The following is a 26,764-nucleotide window of genomic DNA, read 5'->3' as shown; positions in this document are numbered from 1 at the left end:
CACATGGTTTTTGTCGCTGCATCATATTTTTGTACTTAAAATTTGTGATTTGACAAATTATAAATGACGTGACATACGACATTAAATGTAGAGTTATCAACACTTGCGAAATTACAACAAAATCAATTAAAAATATTGAGTTTGACATTCAATTTCACCATTTTTTAAGTACAAAAATCTAATATAGTAAGCGAAATTGAGTCATCTTGAATTTAGAGACCAATTTCTGTTGATGAGTAAAATTAGGATATCAAATTTATAACCAGGCTTAACATTTTTCCACAAAGATATTATAAGGTTATAAACAAACTTAGATACAACAATATAATATTGATGATTTTATTTTTTGAAGAGGCTAAAATGGAATATATTACTAAATCAAAGTTTCATTCTTAACACAAGGTGTATTAAGGAAGAGACAACAAAGTCGAAATAATATTTACTAAAAAGAATCTGAGTAAGAAATAAAAAAACAAGAAAAGAAATAACTATTAGTCTATGTCCAGTATGGTAAACAGACTAAGCCACCAACCATGGTAATTGATGGGAAGAGAAGTAAATTTTGCTTTCAACCACCTAAAAGTGAGAGACTTAATCTTATCAACCACGTGTATTACCGAGCATTCTTTGTCTTTCAATAGCCTATTATTTCTTTCTTTCAAAATTTCCGAAATGGTAGCAAACAAAATACTAACCTATAATATTGAAAGCAAATAGTAGCAAACCAAATAACCTTTGCGGTACCACCACTATAACTGAATTGATTAAAATGATCTGGCACATAAAGAGGGACGACCGCAGAAATGTCCATCCATCTATAGATAAAATGCCAGACAGAACCAAAATATTACAATGTAAGAATAAATGATAAGACGATTTAACCGAACCGCACCCTGTCCCGGAACAACCGCCAAGCAAACAACACTACCTTCATAGGGACATCCTTATGCCAAAGAGATGAAACAACCACCGCGGAAGCAATAGGAGGTTGAATAGTTAGGAAATTATAAACACTATGAACCAAGAAAGCATGAGATGATTCCAACTCATCCTCCCACACAAACAACCTCTGCCTTCACCACCTCCACCATCCACCCACACACACACACACACCCCCCCTCCAACCTAATAATTTGTTGAACCTGACTCTAGACGACACCCCACCAAGCCAAACATCCGAAAAAAAAGTGTATGCTTCCAATATATAGACTATAGAAGTTCATCTATATTTTTTTTTAGATGAAAATATATATATTATTGAAAAGATATCAAGTTATTTGATACATAAAATACTAAAGATATTTAGATATAATTTTTTTTTTTTTAAGAAACAAAAATGGAATATATTACAATGAACACTGTAAGTGTTGAAGCACAAGACGTGGCAAAACAATCACCAAAAGATTACAACCCTGTCAAGATTACATCAAAGATAGTCAATGCCCATACAGAGAAGCGGACTCGACCACCAACTATGTGTACCAAAAATAAAGACTAGATATAATTTTCTTTTCTAAGTTACAATTTAATGACCTTTTTTTTTATAAATATTTAATGACAATTTTTGAAAAGGTACTAACTACTAAGAGACATAAATTAATTTGTTTACAAAAGAGAGAGACATAAAATAAAATAAGTAAATGTCAAAAAATATAGACGCATAAGTGTCCTGGTTATTTTCTCATAGAAAAAAAAAAAAAGTGTCCTGATTATGGTTATTATTTGACGATAGTACACGCGTATTTATATTTATGGTAAACATTAATTTTATTTAAAGTGCATCAAGAGTTCTGATTAGGGAGTTTTATTTATGATAAAACTCAATTGTACTTAAAGTTCATCAAGAGTCCTGCTTATAAATATTTTGTAAAAGGGAAATGATAGATACAGTGACAAAATTTATCAAGAAAATTTTAAGATAGTGTATTTGTTAACACCTTTTCTTAAATACACACCATTACATCCCTTGATTTTCGCCAAATAACAAATTTAATTAGTTGAGACAATTTCTTGATAAATTCTTGATAAAAACTCTCTGAATAAATAGCAATGCTCTTTGTAAAATATTTACAAAATATTTCATAGAATAAGAGCATCCTAAAATTTTCAGGGGTTAGAATCAAATGACACCATGGTGTCAAAATTAGTTTGACATCAAATCTTATTCATTCATTTCATTTAATTGAAAGGTTTAAAACTATCATCAAATTAATTAATATACACAAAATACTCTCTATCACCTAATTAAGAAACATATTTATCATCGTTAATTTATAATCAAACATTTCATTTTTATTTCTCCAAATTTATTTGTTCCTCTTTTTTATTTCCCCAAATTTATAAATTTTCCCAGATTTCTATAATCATACTCAAACTTCTTTTCTAAACTTTTTTTATAAAATGAATGGTAGAATTCATATACCTATGGTTGTTTGAGTCATCATCACCATCAATGATATTTCTTTGTTTTTATCTCATATGTTGATGTTGGACGGTATATACTTAATTTTACACTTGTATACTTAATGGTATCAATGTCATGTTTGTTCCCCAATCTTCAGCAAAAGCAAAAACTCTCCGCAAAATCAAAATTTCAAAAGAACGGTAGGTTCAACTTGTCAGTCAAAGGAAACTTGAAAAGGTAAATTAGTCCTCTGTGAACATTATTTGTAGTTCGTTTGCGTATTATAAAGAAAAGTTAAGCACAACTTACTGGTTTTTTTTTATCTATACCTAACTTTGATAAATCTAAACTGAGTTCATGTCTTTGTTTTTTTTTGTTGGTTTACTTGTGCTTGTAGAATATCTCGTGCTTCTGATTTTTTTCTACTGATTCTTCACTGAGCATTTGCGTTGAATATCCTCATCTCTCGTGAATCAGGTTAGTTCACTCTATCATTTTTATTAAGGTTGAGAGATAAAATCTTGGGCATGTAGGTTTTGTGCTGGAAATCGAATACAAAATTTCCTTCCATATGACACAGGAAATCATTTGTTAGAGTTAGCTTTAACCTCTAGACGTTGGATCGCTTGACATGAGTACCTTTGCAGTTGGGTTTTTTTGTTGGTTGCGACTACTTTTGCTATATGTGCACTAGCCTTACAATTTTAGTTTTGTAAATTAGATGTCCTTCTCTAGGATTGATTAATATATGAGATTTATTTTGTAACCAAGTTTTCGATGAACATATTACTGGTGTTTATTTTTTTGGGAAATGCTAACCGGTGCCTCCGGGGCACTGGTTAAGGATAATAAAAAGGGAAATTATATGTTAATTATTGCATTAAATTTTTTTTAATTAATCTATAAATAAGTCAACAAAACTTCCTTTTATGGTAAGAATTTCCATTTTTTGTATGCTTAACTAGTGCCCCGGGGGCACCGGTTAGCATGACGCTTTATTTTTTACCAATGGATGCAATGAGATGTTTGACTGATTTGCTAATTTGTTGCACTATTGAACTTTCAAATGCAAGATTTAAAAAGAAAAGCTTATAATAGCACACCTTTATATAAATGAGGGATAGTTAAGATAGCTATTTCCGAAAGAGTGCTAAGAAAGATATGTTTAAAAATAGAACAAAAATAAGGCTATATTAGCGCTTTTCTGAAAGCACTATTGAAACCTTACTATTTAATCGTGTTTTAGAAAACGCTATTGTAGGGGTTTGATGTAGTATTTTTGCATCAAACAATAGTAAGTATTTATATCGTCTCCTCAGGGACTAGTGCGATATCGCGGACCGTTCGACACCAAATATCATTTCAAGTTAAACGATAGTTGATTGTTTGTTTTAGTAACTAAATTGCAAATGATAAAATTGAGATTAATAGGGCGTAAAACTTGTTAGGATTAGAGTTCCTTGATCGAGCGTCGCACGTAACCTAATGATCATACATGGATTCTAGCTTTTCTTTGATATTATCACGTATCCCTCGACAACACCATTCGTGTCCAAACAATATTGTGAAATCAATTGTATCATTCAATGGTCGATGTCTCAAACTATTGAATGATTCAAGAGTCGATCTTATCGTTCAATCAATGATTTCTCAATCCATTGAATGATAAGAAAGCTTTAGGTTTGGATACTCAAGGTGATTATCAAAGCATCGATTCCATGTCTAGAATCTATGCTTTGATAGATGGTTATTCTAAACCTAGATTCAAAAGTATTTCTCAATCACAATTAAATCAAAGATAAAGATTAAAGTGCAAGAATAACATCAATATCAAATCAAATGCTAGAACCATATATTTATAGATCAAAAGATTACATGTTTAAGCTATGATCAAATACCTCTAATCCCAACAAAGGAGATTTAGCTACTCATTGTCATGGAAGCCTTGCAAGGATGAATTGAAAGAGAAAGATCCATGACACACTTGTGATCTCTCAACAAAGTGATGTAGGATTCACTTCTATCACTCTCACTCTATGAAGCACAAGCCCTATCTCTCTCTCTCTCTCTAAAAATATTGTAGAATGAAAAACTAAGAGAAAAACTAAAGTATCAAACTATGTATGTTGAGTGGGCTATTTATAGAATTCTGACTCTGCATCAACTCGCCTCGCGAGCTCATTCATTCGCCATGGCGAGTTGAGGTTCCTTCGCCATTGGGTTTGTGCCACGTCAGCTGTGAGAGGCTAAACCGCCTTCACTCGCCTCGCGAGTCATTCCACTCGCCATGGCGAGTAAGCTCGCCTTCCACTCGCCATTGCAAGTTGGTGGCGTGTGATCTTTGTTGCATTCTGGAATTGCTCGCCTTTGATTGGCCATGGCGAGTTGGGGGCGAGTAATCTTCATTTTTCAGCCTTTTTGTACTTTTCTTCATTTTCTTCTCTTTCCTTGATGTCTTGAGTTCAAATCCTGCACAAATGGGTGAAGTAAGATAGATAAAGCGTAAAAGGGCAATAATCACTTATTTCTCGGCTTTTCTCTTAATAACTTGCAAAACAAGTAACAAAAGTGACTAAAATATATCACTTAAATTACAACTTTCTAGCACTTATCAGGGTTCTGACCTATAATAGCAGGGGCTTTGTTAGCACTTCACAAGCGTTATTAAACGCCTCAAATGAACGCTATTAAAGGGGGGGTTTTGTAGTAGTGTGTTTTATACAAATTAGTTTGTTCATATTCAAAACAATTGGGTGTGTTGGTAATCTATCAACGTAGGCATAGACTAAGAACATGTTTGAAACACTTCCCAAAAACTCTTTTTTAGTTTTTAAGAACTTGAAAATTAAAAACTTTTTTGGTAAGCTATTTTTTAAAATTACAATTTTGGAAACTATTTTGAATTTTTTTAGTTTTGGAGACTAAAACTAAAACATATAAAAGAATAACTACTGTGAGAAGAGAACTTGTATATTTCAAAAACTATTTCAAACATGCTCTTAGTTTTTTTTTTTTTTTTTTGCTCTGAGGCGGTTGGGTGGGTTTCAATTTCACCATAAAAATGGATTGTAACCCACTATTGAATGACACACTTGAGAGATAAAGCATACCATAATATATTGAGTAAATTACACTCCCCTCCCCTCAAAGATGCTTGAATTACACTCCCCTCCCCTCTTAAGTTAAAATATACACTTTACTCCCTCAATATTTTTTTTTATGTTAAAATTTATACTCCCCTCTCTTATAAGATGCTTGAATTACAAACCCCTCCCTTAATAATTAAATATGTACTACACTTTAATCTATTTGAACATAAATAAATATTCTTATAATACATATATATTAATTTTGAATCACCATTTAAGAAAAATTAATTCATTTCTTTATTGTTTAAATGTCATGATAATTAAATTTAAATATATTGCTATTGATTTTATAAATTAGAGTATAAAATTAACTTTTAAATAATTATGTTTTAATGATTTTAGTAATTTTTCACATATTTTAATTTCGTTTTGGGTTGTTTCATGTTTCATGTTTCATAATAGAGTTTAAAACTACATGTTAATGAAATTGTGAATAAAAAATAGCGAAAAATATGTATTCAATTTTTTATTATATTAAAATAGACCCGCAATAATATTTTTTTTAAGTGTGTTAAATTATTATTTTTTGCTAGATTATTAAAAATAATAAAAAAGAATATTGAGGGAGTAAAGTGTAGATTTTAACATAAGAGGGGAGAGGGATGTAATTCAAGCTTCTCTTAGGGGAGGGGGGTGAAATTTTTCTAATATGTTTTGAATAAGAGGGGAGGGGAGTGTAATTCAAGCATCTTTGAGGGGAGGGGATTGTAATTTACTCTAATATATTTGAAGTGTCCGACACCTATATAACACTCATATACGAGTTGTGTCGGAAAACTTACACAAATATCTACAACTACTTTTTTCTCTCTTGCTTTCACACGCCATAGATATAAGAGTTATATATATTTTGAAAAATGTTGATCAATTAGGGGTTATATACATTATAGTTGATTATATCATTTTAAGTTTTTTTTTTTTATTTTTATTTTTTATTTTTTATAGTAGATGAATAAATAAAGGTCAAATACTATGATATCTTGTTGGAGAACTTTTTCTAATGAAATAAATTTCTCAAGTTAGATGTTTATATATGTATTTTAATTTTAATTTTAGACTATCTTTAAATAAATTAACATATACGTAGATGTGTCGGTGTCCTATATTTCTTACATTAACGGTATCGACTTATCCGTGTTAGTATCGTATTAGATATCCGTGTCGAAGTTCACGCTTCATATCCCTTTACCTTGTTGGGTTGTTCGTTTTTGTTGTTTGTCCCCTTGTGTGTAGTTTAGACTCTCTATGAACTTTCCTCAACACTATAATTCAAATATGAAGTCAGTCAATGTATAGAAAATGTTTTTGCTTGACCGTAAGTTTTAAGTTAGTTGATAGTGACATATACCATAAATACGTGTGGAGTGTCAAGTCATATAATTCCATAATTGGGACATTGGCTATTTTTGGACATCTACTTATTTTATTCTATGTCCTACCTGTTTCACAATTAACACATATGTGTAACTAAATTACATAAAAGAGTCATTGTCAGTTCAGCTAGCAAGTTAGATTGAGACAAATATGTTTGAATTCAAATCCAGAATTTTCTACTCTTCACAAGGTCAACTGGGATCCTATTAAACTACTTGAAAAAAAATCGTAAAATATATTTGATTTTCTTTAATATTTTATAATATATTTTATAGTATTTAATTTTTTTTTCAATCATATCATATCTTAGCAATTTACACTTTCCCTATTTTATTATAAGTTGTTTTTATATTTTCACACATATAAAGAAATGTAATTAATTTTGTATTGAAAAGATAAATTATAAATGATTTTATAAAATTATTGTTCATTAATTATACGAGAAAAAAATAGATTAAAAGAATGGAAAAATTAGAGACTAATAAATGGAAAAGGATATGATAAAAAAAAAAAAAAAAAACTTTTAGTCCAGCTACAATTTTCGGGTTATCATTAGTCAACTAGTAATATTAATAATGTATTTGAAATTGTAAAACGAGTTATAATAAAATCAAAATATTTTTTCGGGTTAAATAAGTGTTTCGTCCCTATAAATATGTCAAATTTGGATTTTAGTCCCTAAAAAATAAAATGAGATATTATCATCATCATCATTTTTTTTTTTGTTTTTGGTCCCTAATTGATATAATTTTGACATGTTTTTTTTATTTTATTTTTTGAACATAATATGAATATATAAAAGTTAAACATAATGAACGGACATTTTTTTTTTTTTTAAGAAACATAATGGACGGACATAACATGAATACAATTTGAACATAAAAGAATTATAATTTTGACATTCATATGAATATAATGGGCCATTAAGGACCAAAAACAAAATAAAAAAAATGTGACGATAAAAATATTCAATTTAATATTTTATTAACTAAAATTAAAATTCACTATATTTATAAGGACTAAAAACTTATTTAACCATATATGCATGTCTAATCTCCTTGCTTATAAAAAAAAAAAGTTTAATTGTGGTGGGTTGACAGTCCAAAACAGTTTTGAACATACAATCAATCAAAACATTTAGAATCACCACATCAATTAACGATTTTAATTCATATGGACCAAACGTGGCGATTCAGAATATTTTGATTGGTTGTACGTGCAAAACTGTTTTGGAATGTCAACTCACCACCATTAAACTCAAAAATAAAATACCAATTATGATTAAATATATTTGGCAAGTAAGATTAAAATATGTTACCTAAAAACAATTAAATAAGCTATTTTTTTTTATGTATAATATGTTCGGTGTTGTAGTTTCCATTTTAATGTATTTGGTTTCTTTAATTAATAATTTAAATAATATAATAAAAGGATGAAATAATAAATAAAATAGTTTAAATGAAGGGTAAAATAGGAAAGAAAGAAGATTACATAGAGGTGTTTTGTTTTTACTACCCTATGTAGTGGGCTAATTTTAAAAAATGAGAGAAAGTGAATTTGCACCCTTGATTTAATCAGATGACTGTAGTTTGTTTGATTGTGTTACCATGTCATTTTTATGACTCCGGTCAATCAAAATCTGGTTTTGACCTAGTTACGCAAACTACTTTTCTTATTTTATTTTAGGGTCTTGCTAACCGGTGCCCCCGGGGCACTGGTTAAGCATACGAAAAAAGGAAATTCTTACCATAAAAGGAAGTTTTGTTGACTTATTTATGGATTAATTAAACAATTTTCAATGCAATAATTAACATATAATTTCCCTTTTTATTATCCTTAACCGGTGCCCCCGGGGCACCGGTTAGCATTTCCCTTTATTTTAATACTAGACTCTTGACCCACGCGACCGTCGCGCGGGTGTTTTAGAGTTGAAGACTCTAATATATTTTAATAATTGATATTTAACTTAACATGTTAGACTATATAAGAGTACTTGGAATTCCGTAACAACAAAAGAAATTTTAGATTGTGAATCGTGCATAACCTAAGAACGACAATCAATCTGAGACAAAGGGAGTGCTTCTGAAATTCATTAACAACAAAATAATTTTTAGATTGTGAACTGTGCATAACCTAAAAACGACAATCAATCTGAGACGAAGGGAGTGTTCAAATGCTTGAGAATTTACTTATACCCTCAATTTACTTTTTCAATCAAAATGAAATTACAAATTGAAATATATTCAGCTTACATTTGAACCATTTATATATCATTTTAGAATATAAAACCTGAACTTATATTAACCTCAATTTCCCAAAACATCATGCTATATATGTTAAGAATTTAGTTGACAGTGGACGCCAACAACATTAAGTAAGGGACTAACTTAGAGAAAAAAGAGAATATGAATTCAAAGATGAAAATTTGCTACTTTTTTTTGTAGAATTTGCAGGTAGCAGTCAACTTGCACCTACCTGCATAGTTTTCCTTAAATCTATAGCAATTATAAATAGGACCTTTGATTCTATGCATATAGAAAAGTAGATGTTTTACGTCACTCAAACATACGATATTCAAAGAAAAAACAGTACCCTGCATTTTATCATATAAAGTTGTATCACATTAAATCATAATAAAGCCAACGGTAATTAAAGAAAAACCTTAATGTGACTGTCTAAGTGATGTTAGACAAAGGGTATAATATTATAAGCCAATAATTAAGAAAAACTTAATAACATATACTTTCAAAATTTAACTCCTTCAATCCATTACAGTAAATAGAGGGGAGAAGGAGAATAATTTCATTTGATATTAGTATAGTATAGAATAGAGAAGCCAAGAACATGTTGGCATTAAGCTTAAGTATAATATTAGTTTATACAAATCTCAATCTTTTTTTTTTGGCTTAATTGCACTTTTGGACCCCTATCTTTCTAAAAGTTGCGGTTATGGACCTCTAACTAATTTAAATACAAAACAGCCCCCTATGTTTTGATTCTTTGGCAGTTTTGGACCCCCAGTCCGTTGTTGATTCGGTCAACGCTGACGTGGCACCCTAAGTGAGGTGCCACGTGTCAAATTTTTTATTTTTTTTTGCCCTGGGGGTCCAAAACTGCCAAAGAATCAAAACATAGGGGGTTGTTTTGTATTTAAATTAATTAAGGGTCCAGAACCGCAACTTTTGAAAATATAGGGGTCCAAAAATGCAATTAAGCCTTTTTTTTTTTTTTGACATAATATACAAATCTCAATCTGGCATTGCATTATCAAGAGATTCAATTGCCTTACTCAATCAAATTGAAGATAGTATTCCTGATAATGACAGAAAAGCAGAAGCAATAGATCTGCACATGAGTGATAGAACAATCACTAATGTTAACAGTGATAAAATAAGGGCATTGCATTTGTTGACTAAGTAGCATGTGATACTTCAGATTCTTTATTACCTGAAATAATAATAATCTAAAATAAACTGATAACAGGATTAATTTAAAATAAGATCATACAGAATTGTATGCCAGGTGTATGTTTCAAAAAAATTAAAAGTAAACTGATAACAGGTTAATTTAAATTATAACGGAACAATTGCACACATCATGTGAGGTAGCCGAAAAATAAAAGGACAAACATCTGGTTCATATTGTTAATCACAGTCACATAGATAGTGTCGTTGCCTCCAACAACAGGCGCACCAATCCTCATCCTAACACCATCATACAGGTTGCGTGCCTCCACAACCTCAAAATCAATCTGAAAATTGATCTTTGGTAAAAAACAGGGATCCATTGGAAGAAAAAATAAAAAAACAGATCCAGTTAACCTTGTCTCCAAAGTCCGCAGCAAAGATGTTGGGCAACATCACAGATTAAAACAACAAATCCTCATACGCAGGTTGTTGATAGTCCTGTCCATCTCTGAAACCGGATTACTCATCAAAGGACATTTCCAGTAAGGAATATTGTTATTTGGAATGTATTTATAGATGAAAGATATGAGGGTGAAGAGCAATACGTTGCACCTAAGGATTAAACATAGACAAAGGTAAACAAAAGCAAGGAAAACAAAACAAAAAATCAAAAAATTTAAAACCAAACCAGTCAAGCAATGGAATGAGAGCATGATTTCTAGGTTGCGTCCAGACATTGGAATATCGAAATAGAAAGGAGGGAATTTGAATGAGGCAGGAGGATTTTTGAATGAGAATAAACATGGTGTGTATGTTAGTTATATATAGTTCATAACTGAAGGAATAAGAGATGTGTTGGAAACAGAAACAACATGGAGAAGTGGATAGCCGATTTACAATGTATGGGGTATGGCAAAGGTTGAGTTAAATAGCACACAAAAGAATACATGCATCTCACGTTTATTGTTTGGAAGGCCGAAATTCAGGAAGTCAAAACAATAAGCTACTTGAATTTCAACTAAGTGGAGGGAAAATATGTAGCCTAAAGTGACTAATTACAATTAATGCTAGATAATTAGAGGGAAAAATTAGGTTTAGTAGTAGCAAGACCTAATAAGCATTTAGAATAAGGGATATTTATTAAGTTGTTGGAAATGATAAATGACTGCATTTAGGTGTCAACATTCCTTCCAAAAAAAAAAAAAAAAGTTGTCAACATAATTGGATATCAATACGTTATTATATGATGTATTTGGACTATATTCTTTACCTTAAAATTAGTTTTTTTGAAAGGTCTTAAAATATTTTATTATCATGATTTATTTGAGTATTAATTTACAATTATGATTTTTTTGACGTACAAAGTTTTTATTTAAGTAGTTAAAAGGAAATATACTCCCTCCGTCCCAATTTAAGTGAGCATTTTGTTCATTTCACACTATTAAGAAAAATGTATTGGTGAAGGAGATAGAGAAATGGTTTTAAATTTTCTTTTGTCAATTATTGGTGCATTTACCATTATCACAAATGCAAAGTAGAATATAATAGAGATGAGAAGTGATTAATATTGGAAAAAAGTGATTAATACTGTATTGAAAAGTGAAATGAGTCAGATATTTTAGGACAATATTATCTTTATACAAGACTCGCTTATTTTGGAACGGATGGATTATTAGCCAAAGCTAAGTCTCTCAAGCACAAGGAGTGTTATAGAAGAACTAAGATAAAAAGAAGTGTGTGTTACATCAGATTATCAAAGGTAAAAAAACGATATGGCCTTGATGCATGCACACTTAAAATACAGAAGTAAACATATATTATGATGATTTGCCTTCAACCACTAGAAGGTTTGAAGCTTAATTTTATCTATAAGTTGGATGATTGAATTTCCTTTTTATTGAAAAACTCTTGCATTCCAGTCATGCCAAATAATCCAAATGGAAGAAAGTCAAATTAAATAAAAAGCAGAACAAATGTTTTTTGAGAAGCAGCTCAACGATCGGAAAAGAAGAAAGTGATCCTTTACTCAAGCTGGTTTGGTTGAAACCACTCCAAGCCAATTATAAATTTCATACCAAATTTGTCCAAAATAGTCACAGGTCAAAAAAATGACCATAATTCTCTTGTGAGCCCCAACCTCTTAAGCAAAAAACATATTTGGTTGAAGGATCCTTTGCCTGATTAAGTTATCAGTTGTTGGAAGGCAGTTTCGCAAAAGACGCCAAGCAAATATGTTAACCTTTAGAGGAACCTCTTGTGCCAAATAATAGAATTGTCATCATTGTTTGGAGGTTAATCCCTTGATGTCAAAAAATTGTAAACACTAGTAACAAGTATTTTGAAGAGGCATGAAGTTGTCAAATCCACCTTTCATTCATATCAGCGTGCAAAACAATTGGTAATAAAAGCTCACAACATTCCCTCCCCAATTCTTCCTCCCAAGCCAACAATCTCTCCTACAACATTTCCAAGCCTCTCCTCCATCCCCACATCCTAACAAAAACATGTCTGCCTCAGTTGTCAATTTGTTATCAGAAAGATAAAAAAGGCGATTAAATTTATCCTTTAAAATTCCTTCGTCCAACCAAGGATCCCACTAAAATAAAGTTTTCACTCCATCCCCAACCTCACACCGAATATGATCGGTAAACCAATAACCAACCCCCTGACCATCACCTCTCTGAATGGTAAGAAAATCATTCCACCACACCGAAGCTATTCTCCCCCCATTGCCTAGAGATCCACCCTTTACACCATAATGCGATGCTAAAACACTATACCATAGACAACGTTTTTCCTGCCTCAACCTCCAACACCATTTGTGTAGTAAAGACAAGTTAAACTCCCTAATCTTCTTGAATCTTGACCCATATACCTCCATCCTACTTAAAAAAAAAAACAATTAAAAATAGATTCAAGGGAAGTGAATTAAACCGGGAGATAAGATAGAAAAAACTTCAGAAGAACTAAACGACCACCTAAAGATAAATTGTGACTCTTCCATCCAGACAATCTTGAATTAACCTTCTCAACCAAAGGTTTCCAGAAATTAAGCTTTCGGTAGTCACCTCCAATTGGAAGACCTAGGTACATGAACAGAAGATGACCAATTTTGCTATTCACAACTATAGAATCCTCATTTAACCAACTGTTCAGAACATTACCATCAACAAGCATGCTTTTATGAAAACTGACCTTAAGGCCTGAAGCCACCTCCAAAAGCAGAAGTAAGGCATTTAAAGACCGAATATTTTCTCAACTTTTGTTTCCAACAAGTAAAGTATCGTCAGCGAATTGCAAACGAGAAATACGAACAATATCAGTTCGACCCACCTGGTAGTTGAAGAAAAAGCAAAGATTGACAAGAGCATTCATCATAACATTGAGGACTTCCGCCGTAAATAAGAACAGAAACGGGGAAAGGATTCACCTTGGCGAAGTCGTCGTTCAAATTGGAACTCATCTGTTGGACTTCCATTTACTAGGATAGAAGTGGAAGCTGTAGTGATACATATTCCATAATCCATTTACGCCATAACTTGGGAACATTCATCTTGTGCATAACAACATTTAAGTATTGTCAGTCAACAGAGTCAAAAGCCTTTTCAAAGTCTATTTTGAAAAGTAACAACTCTTTTTTCAAACGATGAGCCTTGCTAACCATCTCATTAACTATTAAAATACCATCTAAATTTTGCCTGCCATGAACAAAAGCAGACCGAGAGTCTTAGACGATTGATTCCAAAGTTGTGGCAGATAGTATCTACAAAGGGGACAGTGTTTTTGATTTTATGGCTATAATTCGTGATTGTAGACACTTGTTGACGATTGATTTAGTGAACTCTGATTTGAAGTTCATTAGAAGACAAACCAATAGAGCCGCCCATAGTTTAGCTAGGGAGCACTAAATCATGCTAGTTTCCAAGTTCATCATAACATTCCACATTTTATAATTACTTTTTTTTTTGTGGTGGCCGGAGTTTGAACCTCAGACCTTGCATATATTATGCATTGTTCCTACCAACTGAACTAAGTTCACGAGGACAATTATTCCACATATATTATTGCACATTGTATAACTACTTTGATAAATAATAAAAAGTTATAAGCTTCTTTATGTCAAAAAAATAAAAAAAATAAAAAAACTTAAACACTAAATATTGTACAAAGCTAAAAAGCAAAATAAAGCCCCGATGCCAATAAGAATAGAATCTAATACCAATATAGTAATTAGAAATTATAATATTTTTTTTGTTTTAAAATTCACCCCTTTTTTGTTAACATGATTTTCTAGGAAACACACGGGTTGCACCTTCGTTTGTATTTCGTTTCTACCTTCCATTACGTGTATATATATACATCTCTCTTTCAATATGTAGAGAAACGCTAGTTGAATTGATGCTATGGGTAACCTCTTAGGTAAAAACAAAAAGCATGAGCATCAAGATACTAGGAATTCAATGATCCTAAAGGAAGAGATGAAAGAATCTCTTCATCTAATTTTCCAACTCACAAACCTGTCCCATTACCACTACCACGACAAGTTATTTCTGGACAAAGTTCAAACACCAAGAAACCTCTCAAGAAGTATGATTTGATTCAAGATAACTTCACAACTCTTGAACAGGTATATATGTTTCTCTATTATTATTTAACCACAAATATTAGTAATTATTAATTAATTAGAATGTAAGAGAAGATAGTTGAACCAATAACCTAACCGTCCCTCTGCTAAAGTAACCTATCAAAGTTATAATTATTGTCTCTCTAGTTACTGTTATTAAATACTAGTAATCAAGAATTTGTAAGAGTACTTTACATGTCTTCATAAACCTAACCATCGTCTTCGGGGTTCAAACCCCGGCCACCACAAAAAAAAAACCTAACCGTCATGTTTTTTCTTTTGCTGCTTCATTCTCTTTCTTTCTTTTGTTTTTATTTTTTGGTAGTGTTATTTTTTTTTTATAGTACAATTTAGGGAAGTTCTTTAAAGAAAAAACAAAATTTGATTCAGAATTTGTATATCAAAATTAGTGCCGATCCAATATATTTGTTGGTCTAAAGCAAATTTGAAGATGAAACTTTATATATGTAAATATATAAATCACAAGTCTAAAAAAGTAGAAAAAAATGAAAATATTTTGGTCTACTCGTCTACTATATGTTAAGGCTGTTTACTAATAATAAAAGTTTTCCATTTTGATAAAAACAAAAAAGTATATAGATCCAAATTAAGCTATCAGCAAAGGGTTTGACGATTTTAAACTATTCAACGAAAGTGTTTGTTAATGGAATTAATTGTTAGTGCCTCTGACATGGTGAAGCATGTTATTGTTTGCTTAATTTGTAAGAACAACTTTTTTTAAAAGGACACTCTATATTAAGAATCACTAGGCATATGTTTGGTTTACCTAATTTTTTTTAATAAATTTTTTAAGTGTACACTATATAATTTTTGTTTGTTTCGGGCCAAAGTTGGGATGCCAAACAAACACAGTGATGCTTTTGTACACTCTAAATTTATCGTTCTTGAGGAAAAGAAGGGATCTCAGCTCATGTAATAATAAAGTAAAAATTATCATTTTTTATAAAAAAAATAAAATAAAATAATTTTTTCTCATATAGAATGAGTTCGGCCTTCCAATTTATTTATAAAAAAATTCACAATTGAACTAGATCTTTTAAGTAGTAATCATATTTGAATTGTAACTCTTTTAAGCTATCATGTTATTGGCAATGTGTACTTTGTAGATGATTTTATTTAATTTTCATTGTCCTTTTTTATAGGTTATTGTAGCACTTAGGAAAGAAGGTTTAGAGTCATCAAATCTCATCCTTGGAATTGATTTTACAAAGAGTAATGAGTGGACTGGTAAGTTGTAATACATGAACAAAATTTAGTCAAGTTATTCCATCAATGATATTATAAATTATAGGCATGATTAGGAGCTAAAGCTTGCTTTATAATATGGTTTGAGGGTTTTGGTTATAATCAATGTTTTTAAAATCAAATCAACATCAAACCGACCAGATTTCTCGAGGTCATGGTTCAACTGTTTTAAACTGCTCAAAAAGGATGAAGCCTTGATTGAAACCTTCAAATTAATTATAACCGGACCATCGATAGTGTCAATTCATGGTTCGATTTTTAAAACATTGATTATAATTTCAGCTTGAACATATTTTGTTTTTCTCAAAGTGTTCGTTGTTAAGCCAATGCATCCCTTTTTTTTTTTTTGAAGGCCAAATCTCATTCAATAAGAAAAGCCTGCATGCAATTGGAGATACACCAAACCCATATGAGAAGGCCATATCAATTGTTGGCAAGACTTTGGCTCCCTTTGATGAAGACAACTTGATTCCATGCTTTGGCTTTGGTGATGGTAAAGTCTAGCTAGTGTCCTTAGAGTAGAATATGTAAAAAGAATGTAATTAATGTTTTTTGCAATTCAAGTAATGGCTCAAATTTTACCATTATATATACAGCTACCACACATGATCAAGAAGTATTCAGCTTTCATAGTGATCATTCACCTTGTCATGGATTTGAAGAAGTTTTGGCTTGCTACAAAAACATAGTTCCAAACTTGAAACTCTCAGGTCATTATTATATCATCTTCACTTTTTTTTTGGTAGTGTTATTCTTATAATCTTATTGCAATCTATCATTTTTACTATGTTGTAAAAGTTAGGTGTAAACCGCTTTTGTGTTGAAAACTATGTATTACAAAAATCATAATTGGATTATAAATTTATGTGTTGAAGTTTATAGCGTTTCGATCATGTGTATAAATTTTGATGCACATCTAGAATTATTTGATATATCGTTGAGATAAATCAAGACTAATATCTGGTTTAAGATACACGACTGAAGGAATATAATTGGATTTTGTGTGAAGGACCAACTTCTTATGCTCCGGTGATTGAGGCTGCCATAGACATAGTCGAGAAAAGTCATGGCCAGTTTCATGTTTTGGTTATCATTGCAGATGGTCAGGTATATTTAAAATGTTACCTTAGTTAATTTCTTCAACTGTTTGCATATGATTCTGACTTATATTAATTTGTTGGATTTTAAGGTTACAAAAAGTGTAGATAATGAAGTCAGTCCTCAAGAAAAGAAGACAATCAAAGCAATTGCTGATGCAAGGTATACGTTTTTCTATGCACATGCGATTTTTTATTGAGGAGTGCTATGCATCGCGAGCAATTGTATCATGATTGCATAGCGAAATAAGTTTAACCACTTAACGTTTTCGCGTGGATGGGGTCAATGGTTAGGCAATTAAAACACTTGAAAGTTGGAATGCATGGGCTGGGGATGATTTCGCATGAAATTTTCGCTACATATATCATTTTCCTTCATTATTTATTTAGGGCCTAATAAGACGCAATTTTTTTTTTCTATTGTTCTGATTTTACAATAATTTCAAAACAGTTTCATGTGCTTAATATACATTAATGTTCATTCCTTATTTATGATACAGTAAATATCCACTTGCTATAGTTCTGGTTGGAGTTGGTGATGGACCTTGGGAAGACATGGAAAAGTTTGATGACAAAATTCCGACACGCGATTTTGACAATTTTCAGGTATTACAATAGAACCATAAAAATGTGTGTATCAAGTAATAACCTATTTGAATTCGTATCCGGTATTACTATAATCTATGCCGAACTCTCTAGCTGTTGAATTAATCTAATGATCTATATTTAAGTGAAGATAACTGATCATTATTTTTCATCGCTTGATCACATTATTTCGGTTTTGTGCAGTTCGTTAACTTCACAAAAATAATGTCTAAAAACACAAGCGCAGCAGAAAAAGAAGCAGCTTTTGCTGTTAACACTCTCATGGAGATTCCCTTCCAATATAAAGCATGTGTTGAATTTCGAAAACTGGGGTACGATCTTAAACCTTAAACAATTCTATAAAAAATCTTCTATTAATGATATCATTGATATGTGCGGCATAACAATGCAACTTTTTCTTTCAAGTGATATTATGGAAATTAACTTTTGTTGTCATATTTGTGTCTATGAATTGATAACAGACATGTAACAGGAAGAGCGAAGAGAATAGTTCCAAAACCATCTCCTGTACCTTACTCTCGGCCTGCACATAGTAATTCGACAACAGATGACCAAAATCAATCTGTAAGCATCAAATCAAATGTTACTATCTTATCTTCACTAAATTGAAGTTGCTTGATGGTTTATGTGATCAATGGAATTATGTAGGCCTGCTGCCCTGTTTGTCTGACCAATGCAAAGGATTTGGCATTTGGATGTGGGCACATGGTGAGCTTATTTTGATTCATTTTATTTTAGAGTAATTAATGAAACAATTAAGCTGATAATTGTTAAGATTAAACGATATGTTATACAATATTTTGGAATGCAGACATGCAGAGATTGTGGATCAAGGTTAAGACATTGTCCAATATGTCGACACAGGATCACTAGTCGTCTTAGAGTGTACAGTGGCTGATAATTGTACAATGCATATCTTGCACATAAATTTTTTTCCTTAATTTGATTGTATCTTTAAAAAAATTAGATTCATTATCATTTTATATGTTCAAGGCACTATTAATTCAATTTTACTTTAAAAGTAATATTTTATGTATTGTTATATAATAATATTGTTTCATTCAAAGCAATCATTTTTTGTTTTTCTTAGAAAGGTTATGAAATGCCAATGTGTCAATTTTGCTTCATTGTGTCCCTTGGATTGTAGCTTGACATTGAGTTCAATTGAGAGAAATTGAATTTTAGTCAAGTGGTTGCTGCATAATATAAGAAAAGTGAAATGAATGACATGGTTAAACAAAATTTAAAACATTGATAAGAAAATAAAGAACAACACTTACCGATAACTATTGTACTACATTTTCTTGCGATTTTCTCTTTTTTGGGGAGTGTCAGTTTTTGGTTCTCTTCCTAGATGCTTTCTCAACCCAAGATTTGGCTTGTTTTTTTAGTAGAACGTGAACATTATCTCTTCTTTATGCCTTTTGCCCCGACAACGGTGTCCGCGTTGTTGTCAATTGCATCAATTGCAATTGATATGGTTACATGAACCATCCCACTGGATTCTCCATCCACGTATTTTTTGGCCAATATATCTTCAAATATTTTTCTGGACTCTTCATAGACCTTGGGTAACTATCTGTAAGTTTTGAGTTTTTGAAGCTTCGTTGGTCTATTTAACCATTCAAGGACACAACTCACTGTATCGCTTCATGAAATGGGCTTTCGTGTCTGATTCAACATGCATCACTTTCCAATCTTTATTTACTTCCCAACCTTGCATCTCTTGTTCATCGCTTTAGTATATAGTGTTCATGAATTAACTTAATATTCATGACATCCAAAAGTTTCAAAGCATGACTACATAAGATGGCCATGTGTCTCAAATTTATGACAATCATAAGAAACTTTTTGTTCCGTAGCATTTCCCATAACTGTCCTCTCTTTTACATTATCATAATTTGTGACAACATACAAACCTTCTTTCAAAACCTTTATGCAAGTGTCTTGACATTCCTCATATTCCTCTTAGAATTCCTCTACTGTTTTTGGAGTGTAAACATTTCCGGCTTGGACGAGCCTTCTTCATTTTCAATCTAGGAAACTTATGTCTTGATTCAGATCTCATACCTTCAGTGAATGTTTTCCGAACACATGCCATGCCCATTTTTCCTTCAATTGAAATATCATATGCAACCACAAACCTTCCATAACATTATGCTCAACAAGTAAAGAGTTCCATGCATTCAAAAATTCATCTCCCTCTTCATGTAGATCTATGCCTCTTTCAAAATCTAAACAAAAATGTGAACTCTCGATATAGATGGTTCACATGCCTTAGATTGTTCTGTCTTATATGTAAAGTGCACAATCCATGAAATGTTTCCGGCATCACTAAAGAAATAGCCTTTGCCATTTTGGCATCTTGATCTGATATAATGGTTTTAGGCTTTTATCCATTGGCATCACTAAAGTTTCAAATAACCACTGAAAAGGTATCGTTTCATCATATATCAATACTGCCTCAAAAATGACTGTTTTCCGGAGATTATTAAGTCCAACAAATACTCCCAACGGCCAATAATCCTTAATCCTTATTTTATAAATGTTACAGAGCTTTGGTTATAATCAATGTTATAAAAATCAAATCAACATCAAACTGACGAGATTTTTCGAGGTCATGGTTCAACTGTTTTAAACTGCTCGAATTAGGATGAGGCCTCAATTGAAACGTTCAAATTAATTATAACTGGAGCGTAAACACAGTGTCATGGTTCCATCGGTTGAATTTTAAAACATTGATTACAATTTTGGCTTAAACTTATTTTTCTTTTTCAAATTGTTCGCTTATGAAGGCAAAGTCTCATTTAACAAGAGAAGCCTGCATGGAATTGGTGATAGAACCCCTATGAGAAGGCCATATTAATCCTTAGAGTAGTAATTAATAGTTTTTCCAATTCAACTAATGCTCAAATTTTGCCATTCATCATACTGCTAACACACATGATCAAGGAGTATTCAGCTTTCATAGTGATCACTCACCTTGCCATGGCTTTGAGGAAGTTTTAATTTGCTACAAAAATATAGTTCCAAACTTGAAACTATACATCTGAATTAAGGAATATTATTGGATTTTTTGTGAAGTACCAGTGATAGAGGCTGCAATAGACATAGTTGAGAGTATACTTGGTGACGTTTTCTGTGGACCTGAAGAACGTGAATAGACATGCCACCAGCAGTGGAAAGCTTCTTATGACAAACATGACAGTTAAAGTGCTTGGCTTTCTGATGCTGAACCAAGATCTTCTCGTCATCGAATTCATGATCGCGTAATAACACCAGACCTTTGAAGCATCGCGCTTCTTCTTCCTCCCCATCGAAATTCCGATAACAATGCCGCTAGGCCAATTCCATGACTGAATTAATTAATTTCTTCAACTCTTTGCATGTGATTGTCAATTCATATGAATTTGTTGGATTTTAAGGTTAAAAAAAGTGTATTTAGGACTAAATTTCATTTAGAAACCATGAACATAACTTTCATTATTTAGGACTATTATGAAACTCTTTTCTGTTCTTATTGTTCTGTTTTTAAAGTACTTCGTAACTTTCATTCTTTATTTACGATACAGTAAATATCCACTTGCTATAGTTCTAGTTGGAGTTGGTGATGAACTTTGGGAAGTGTAATTAGATAATTAACTATGACAATTACCTGTCTAACAAGTAATTGCACAGTCTAGTAACTAACTAGTTAAGCTTGTAATCCACTATGTTTTTATGGTAATGAGATTTCAACAGCACATGATCGATAAGGGATAATTTAGTGAAACGATTAAAATTTTCGAACATATTATAGGACAAAAGCCTCGATTATTTCAATTTTCCCTTTAATGTAACATTACATGTATTGTTTGGGCTTTGCCCTCTTTTGTACCAAAAAAAAAAAAAAAAACATTACATGTATTGTTGTTGCACTATATTCTAAATAAGCAAGGCAAATTAATAAAGTTGTTTCATTCAAGCAATTATTTATTGTTTTTCTTGATGTTTAAAAACATTTAACAACAGAAACATAGGAAGTATAAAATCCTAAACTTTTGAGAACAACAAAATGTCACAAATAATGGCTTTCTCTATACTGAGTAAAATCCTAAACTCCAATATTCCTGAGTGAAGCAAGCAAATCCAAACATTCAGAATATCATATGTAGCAATCCAATTATGAGATCAGTGAGACCTACGTATCAAATGAAACTCAGTTCCTTCCACAGACATCTTCACAAACACAAAATCCTTGTAACAGAACTCTTTAACTAATTACCAGAAACTAGTGTATTTTGACAAGAAAGTTCTCCTCAGGCTGCTTTTGCAAAAAGAAATTTGCAGCCTCTAGCCAACGACGACTAACCAAAAACTTCTTCTCTTGCACGGCCCACCGGGACTCCTTAGTTACAAAATCTGTACCAATTACATGTGTCACAGTGGGGTCAAGTTTTTTCAAACAAGTAGCTCCTAACCGCTCTGCTATCCTCCTGAGTATTCGCAAGTCACCATGAAAATTAAGGCTGAAAACGATCACACATCCTCTTAAGACTTCACCTCGAAATGATGACAAAACCTGGAAAACAAGAATTGATTGCAAGCATAACATAACATTATCAGAATATGACACTAGGATGACAAATTAACTTATATTTCCATCAGCAAAATGCACGAACCAGAAGAAAGATGAATAAAAAGATAACTAACTACCTGCCTCACATCTCGATCAACAAGATCTCCTTGAAGTTCCTACAAATCCCCACAACACAGTTTTAGCAACATATCAAATACAACAAATTTTTTATCAACAACTTATCTGACATACATCGAAGAATTTGTAGTTGATCTGTCTTAGCACTTCGAGTATTTTGGCAAGCGCACCATCAATTTCATTCTCATCAATATTCAATGCAGCAAGTGATTTGCATTGGAGGCCGAAGTCCTGACAACTTGAATTGAAAAAGTGGTATCTCTCCATCAATATCAGATTATCTCTGTACTTCGGCCATACCTACAACATTTTCATACATCTCAATAAAGGAGGTGACTTTGGTTTATTGATTCTCAAATATGGGTTTTTCTATCATGTGCAAATTTGCACATGTTAAGAAGTTTAAAATAGAAATTTTGTATTGGAACTTGTACATTTAATATTAAATATAAAACTTTTAAATAAATAATTATAGTTTTCCAAGAAAAAGTTACTACTATTAGTTGTTTTAACATGTGCAATGTTGCACATGTTAGACAAACCCCTCAAATATTGATAAACAATGACATATGAATCATTAAATGGATAGATCTTTTGCACATTTGAATCTATGAACTTTGTCTATAGAGAATAAACTTTAGAGGAATGATTCATATAATTTGAAAAAAGTATTAAAATAAAAACACCAAGTTAACCAATAATCAGGAAAAACTACTACATTAAAAAAATCAGGAAAAACTACTACGCAAGAAAGACAAGAATCGGATATGCTAGTAGTAGTAGTTAATAAAAATTGATATGAACCTAAAAATTGAACTTTGAAATGAGAGATAGGGCATAGGAATTAATAATTTAGTTTTTCTTGCATTTGATGTTTACAAGAACTAAGAGTGGTAGAATGGCTATTAGTTTTTCAAGGTTATATTCATATGATTGTAGATTTATTTGATTATAGAACTGTGTTTAATTTGTTCATACATATAGGTAAAAAGAAAAATATTATGAGATTATCATCCACATAAATTAACTATCAGCAATTATTCTAATGAGTACTGACATGCACTCACCTCTTCTTTGTCATCAAGAATTACGATAGAATTTTCTGTCCCCAACACAAGATCCAGATCTTTCACGTTCTTTTGAGTCCCATCATCTCGAGAAATTACCTTATCTTTGAAGTATTCCCCTTGAGGATCAAGCAGCCTGGCCATCTCTAATGAGTACTGCCGATCACCCATGGTGTAGATGTACATTTCAAACATTTCACTTGCTTCTTTAAGAAATGTGCGGACAAAGGGCCTCAACTTGGTCATTACTTGCACATGCTCCAACATGAAGAGGCTACCTTTAGAGATATCTATTGTTTCATTGTATACAAGTTCAGAAAGAAAGCCATAAAAACCCAGAACATCAGGTGAAATCAAGAAAGAGTAGTAAGAAAATGCACTCATGATGATGAAACATATAAATGAGTTTGAAATACCCTAATTTTACTAAAATGTATGAATTTGAGTAAGTATTTCAATCTATTTAAAAACTTATTGTCGATATAGGAGGAGATGTAATTTTGAGGACATGAATCTACTCTATATATAACTTATGATGTTCTATGTGATGATGTGCAGCATGGTACTTGCAAATGCAGAATAATACAATGATATCTGTCTTTTAGCAACCAAAGAACACGAACGAATGTTTATTCTGCAAATTTTTCAGTGTAATCGAAAACAAAGAATGCATAAAGCTTGTTGTAAGCTTTCCAAAAGCATTTAACAGACACAACTGCAAACCAAGAAAGCTGTATAATGCCAGCATTTTAGCCTTTCAGCAAAAGATGAAAAAAATAATAAGATCGAGGTCTCATGCTCTATGACAGTAAGTTACAATGAAAAATAGATGAACTTTAACGTGATAAAAACAAAAATGATGAGGAAATGCATTAAATCAAAACTTCTAATAAATACTAATAATGACAATTACGAAAAGAAAAGGTGCATCGGTTGGCATATTACCTTCTAGAGAATCTGTATGGGTTTTTAAATGCATTTCTTCTGGGCTCAAACGATGAAGGGAAGTGGTATTTAGCAGTGTGTGATCTAAGTCAAGAACCAAGCAAAGCTTTCTACGATTTAATAAATTCTTCACGTCTCTGCTGCGCACTCTAGAAATTTCCTTATCATCAAGTTTTAGTCCCTGAACATACAAAAATTTCCATATTTAATAACTTGTTGCTTGGATAAATTATATGCAGAATAAATAGTTGGGTTGTGTATATGATAGGATACAACAAGAATTCAAAGGTAAAGACAAAAAAGAATTTAAATGATCTTATATGAAATTTGTTTGAATCAATAGTGCTAAATTCTAGACTGTCCCAATTCTGACTTACAACAATGACCTGAGCTCATCAAATCCTTAATCCTAATTCTAGTTGGCTACCAAATTATTCTCCCTCATCAATAACAGCACCTTGCTCGAGTGGTCTTGGTGAAAAATATGGGTCTTATGACTTGAAATATGAGGATATGTCATAAAAAAAATTGTAGAACAAACTTACTCAAACAGGGTCTTATGACTTCATTCATGACTTAAAATGTAGTGGGAACTTTGTAAGTCCATAGGGAATTACCGTGTTATGGATTCGATTTAAAGATTTGAACACAAGAACCAATTTAATTCGTAATGCCTTATTGTGGTGTACTTTTATAGGCTCAATGTTTATATTTACTTATGGAACTTCTTTGTTGCAGTGCGGTTAGCATGTGCGAGGACCGACACTACCTTGCCATCCTTAACCAACCATTCAGCTGTATGCTTATATATCAGGAATACTTGTTGGGCATGATCACTGAATCAGGAATTAGCTTTTAAACAAATATTTCAATTTGATCTAAGTCATTCAAAAATAGCGACATATGGCAACAACAACTATCCAAATCTATGTTATTAGTACCCCCAAGATAATCAATTGAAATTTTTTGTACCTTATGTATATAGCCAAATGACACACCAGATTCCCCATCCACCTTTTGTCCACAATGTATACAAATGCCTCCAAATGATCCAGGATGCATACATCCATCTACATTCACAGATGATACTCCAACAATTAAGTATTAATATAGAGAGAGTGAGAGAAAGAGAGAGTTACAACATTTTTAAGACAGAGTGACAAAGTTGTATGTGATTCATAATCATATTTTCACAAACATTTGGAAGAGATTTTGCGTAATCTAAGAGCCTTTAGAAATAAATTTACGGTATTGTTATACAATGGACTAAAGAAAAGGTAGTATGAGGTGTGAAATATTTGATTGTGCATGCATCATTAGTTCATTTCTCTATAAGAAACAAAAGCTTAAGAATGCAAGTCTAACAAGCTTAAGGCTGTACCAATGAAATAGTGCAAAAAAGCATTAAGGCAGAGAAACTGTTTCTTAAAAATGTTTTGGTTTACTTGCTCTTAAGGAGAAACTGTGTGAATAAATTTTTGGCAAAGTTAGATGTACTTGATGTGGGATCGAATCTTGTTCCTAGCAAAGAAAATGAAAGAAACAACAACAACAATAAAATTACCTAATTTTTGTTCCGCGGTTCCTGCTGAAGTAGACGCCTTAGTTTCACTGGTGCTATCAGACTTAAGTCTTTTAATTCTATTTAAATTTGTGTGTAGCAGAGTGAAATTTGATCAGAAAACATGAATCAAAGAATACATTATAGTCTCTTAGACAAAATCAACCTAAATAAGCAAAAAAATAATAGGAACCCTACAACCATATTTCTCCCATAGGTTGATGCTAATTGGTTCACAATTCCACAATAACAACAAGAATCAAAGTGTTTTCCTAATAGGTGGAGTCAAATACATGGATCAAACAACACAAATGTTATCTTATGGAACATGTCTAAAAATAGGTCATTTGAGTCCAGATATGTCTCAGTAGTTTGAGCTATATAATTTTCTAAAACATTCCTTTATGCTTAAATGATTCACAAATCCACAAACCAAAAAAATAAGTTTTCGCACAGCAGTGAAGATACATAAGCAAACCATAGCTAAAAACATGTTATCATTTGACTTAAGAAGAAATGACATAATTAGGTAATATTCAGTGTTCCTTTATCTTGTCTTGTAATAAAG

At 31.7% G+C, this 26,764-nt stretch overlaps 2 protein-coding genes across 2 annotated transcripts; one reads left to right on the top strand and one right to left on the bottom strand.

The window, feature by feature from the left end:
* The first annotated feature begins 14,527 nt into the window (after nucleotides 1-14,527).
* On the top strand, nucleotides 14,528-18,952 carry LOC11428977 (E3 ubiquitin-protein ligase RGLG4). Its single transcript, XM_024786612.1, has 12 exons — nucleotides 14,528-14,560; nucleotides 14,788-14,961; nucleotides 16,122-16,206; nucleotides 16,577-16,717; nucleotides 16,821-16,934; nucleotides 17,234-17,331; nucleotides 17,414-17,484; nucleotides 17,822-17,927; nucleotides 18,111-18,238; nucleotides 18,389-18,491; nucleotides 18,576-18,635; nucleotides 18,739-18,952. The coding sequence occupies exons 1-12, from the start codon at nucleotides 14,528-14,530 to the stop codon at nucleotides 18,823-18,825; spliced, it is 1,200 nt and encodes a 399-aa protein (XP_024642380.1). The 3' UTR covers nucleotides 18,826-18,952.
* Nucleotides 18,953-21,972: 3,020 nt separating this feature from the next.
* On the bottom strand, nucleotides 21,973-24,074 carry LOC11432635 (RNA polymerase II C-terminal domain phosphatase-like 4). Its single transcript, XM_024786611.2, has 4 exons — nucleotides 23,691-24,074; nucleotides 22,738-22,923; nucleotides 22,623-22,661; nucleotides 21,973-22,488 (listed from the first exon to the last, which is right to left on the bottom strand). Exons 1-4 carry the CDS (start codon nucleotides 24,072-24,074, stop codon nucleotides 22,198-22,200), a joined length of 900 nt encoding a protein of 299 aa, XP_024642379.2. The 3' UTR covers nucleotides 21,973-22,197.
* Nucleotides 24,075-26,764: the final 2,690 nt, after the last annotated feature.

This window comes from Medicago truncatula, chromosome 6, assembly GCF_003473485.1.
Source record: "Medicago truncatula cultivar Jemalong A17 chromosome 6, MtrunA17r5.0-ANR, whole genome shotgun sequence".
NCBI classification, from domain to species: domain Eukaryota; kingdom Viridiplantae; phylum Streptophyta; class Magnoliopsida; order Fabales; family Fabaceae; genus Medicago; species Medicago truncatula.
This window is presented reverse-complemented; position numbering and strand designations above follow the sequence as displayed.

What these genes read in the sequence shown, in the direction of transcription:
- LOC11428977 (XM_024786612.1), top strand. Translation starts at nt 14,528, where the DNA reads ATGCCAATAAGAATAGAATCTAATACCAATATA. An exon ending in TAGAATCTAATACCAATATA is followed by an intron (nt 14,561 to 14,787) that starts GTAATTAGAAAT and finishes TCAAGATACTAG; the next exon opens with GAATTCAATGATCCTAAAGG. An exon ending in CATTTGGATGTGGGCACATG is followed by an intron (nt 18,636 to 18,738) that starts GTGAGCTTATTT and finishes TTTGGAATGCAG; the next exon opens with ACATGCAGAGATTGTGGATC.
- LOC11432635 (XM_024786611.2), bottom strand. Translation starts at nt 24,074, where the DNA reads ATGAGTGCATTTTCTTACTACTCTTTCTTGATTTCACCTGATGTTCTG. An exon ending in TTCTTGATGACAAAGAAGAG is followed by an intron (nt 22,924 to 23,690) that starts GTGAGTGCATGT and finishes AAAATGTTGTAG; the next exon opens with GTATGGCCGAAGTACAGAGA. An exon ending in TTGATCGAGATGTGAGGCAG is followed by an intron (nt 22,489 to 22,622) that starts GTAGTTAGTTAT and finishes CTTGTTTTCCAG; the next exon opens with GTTTTGTCATCATTTCGAGG.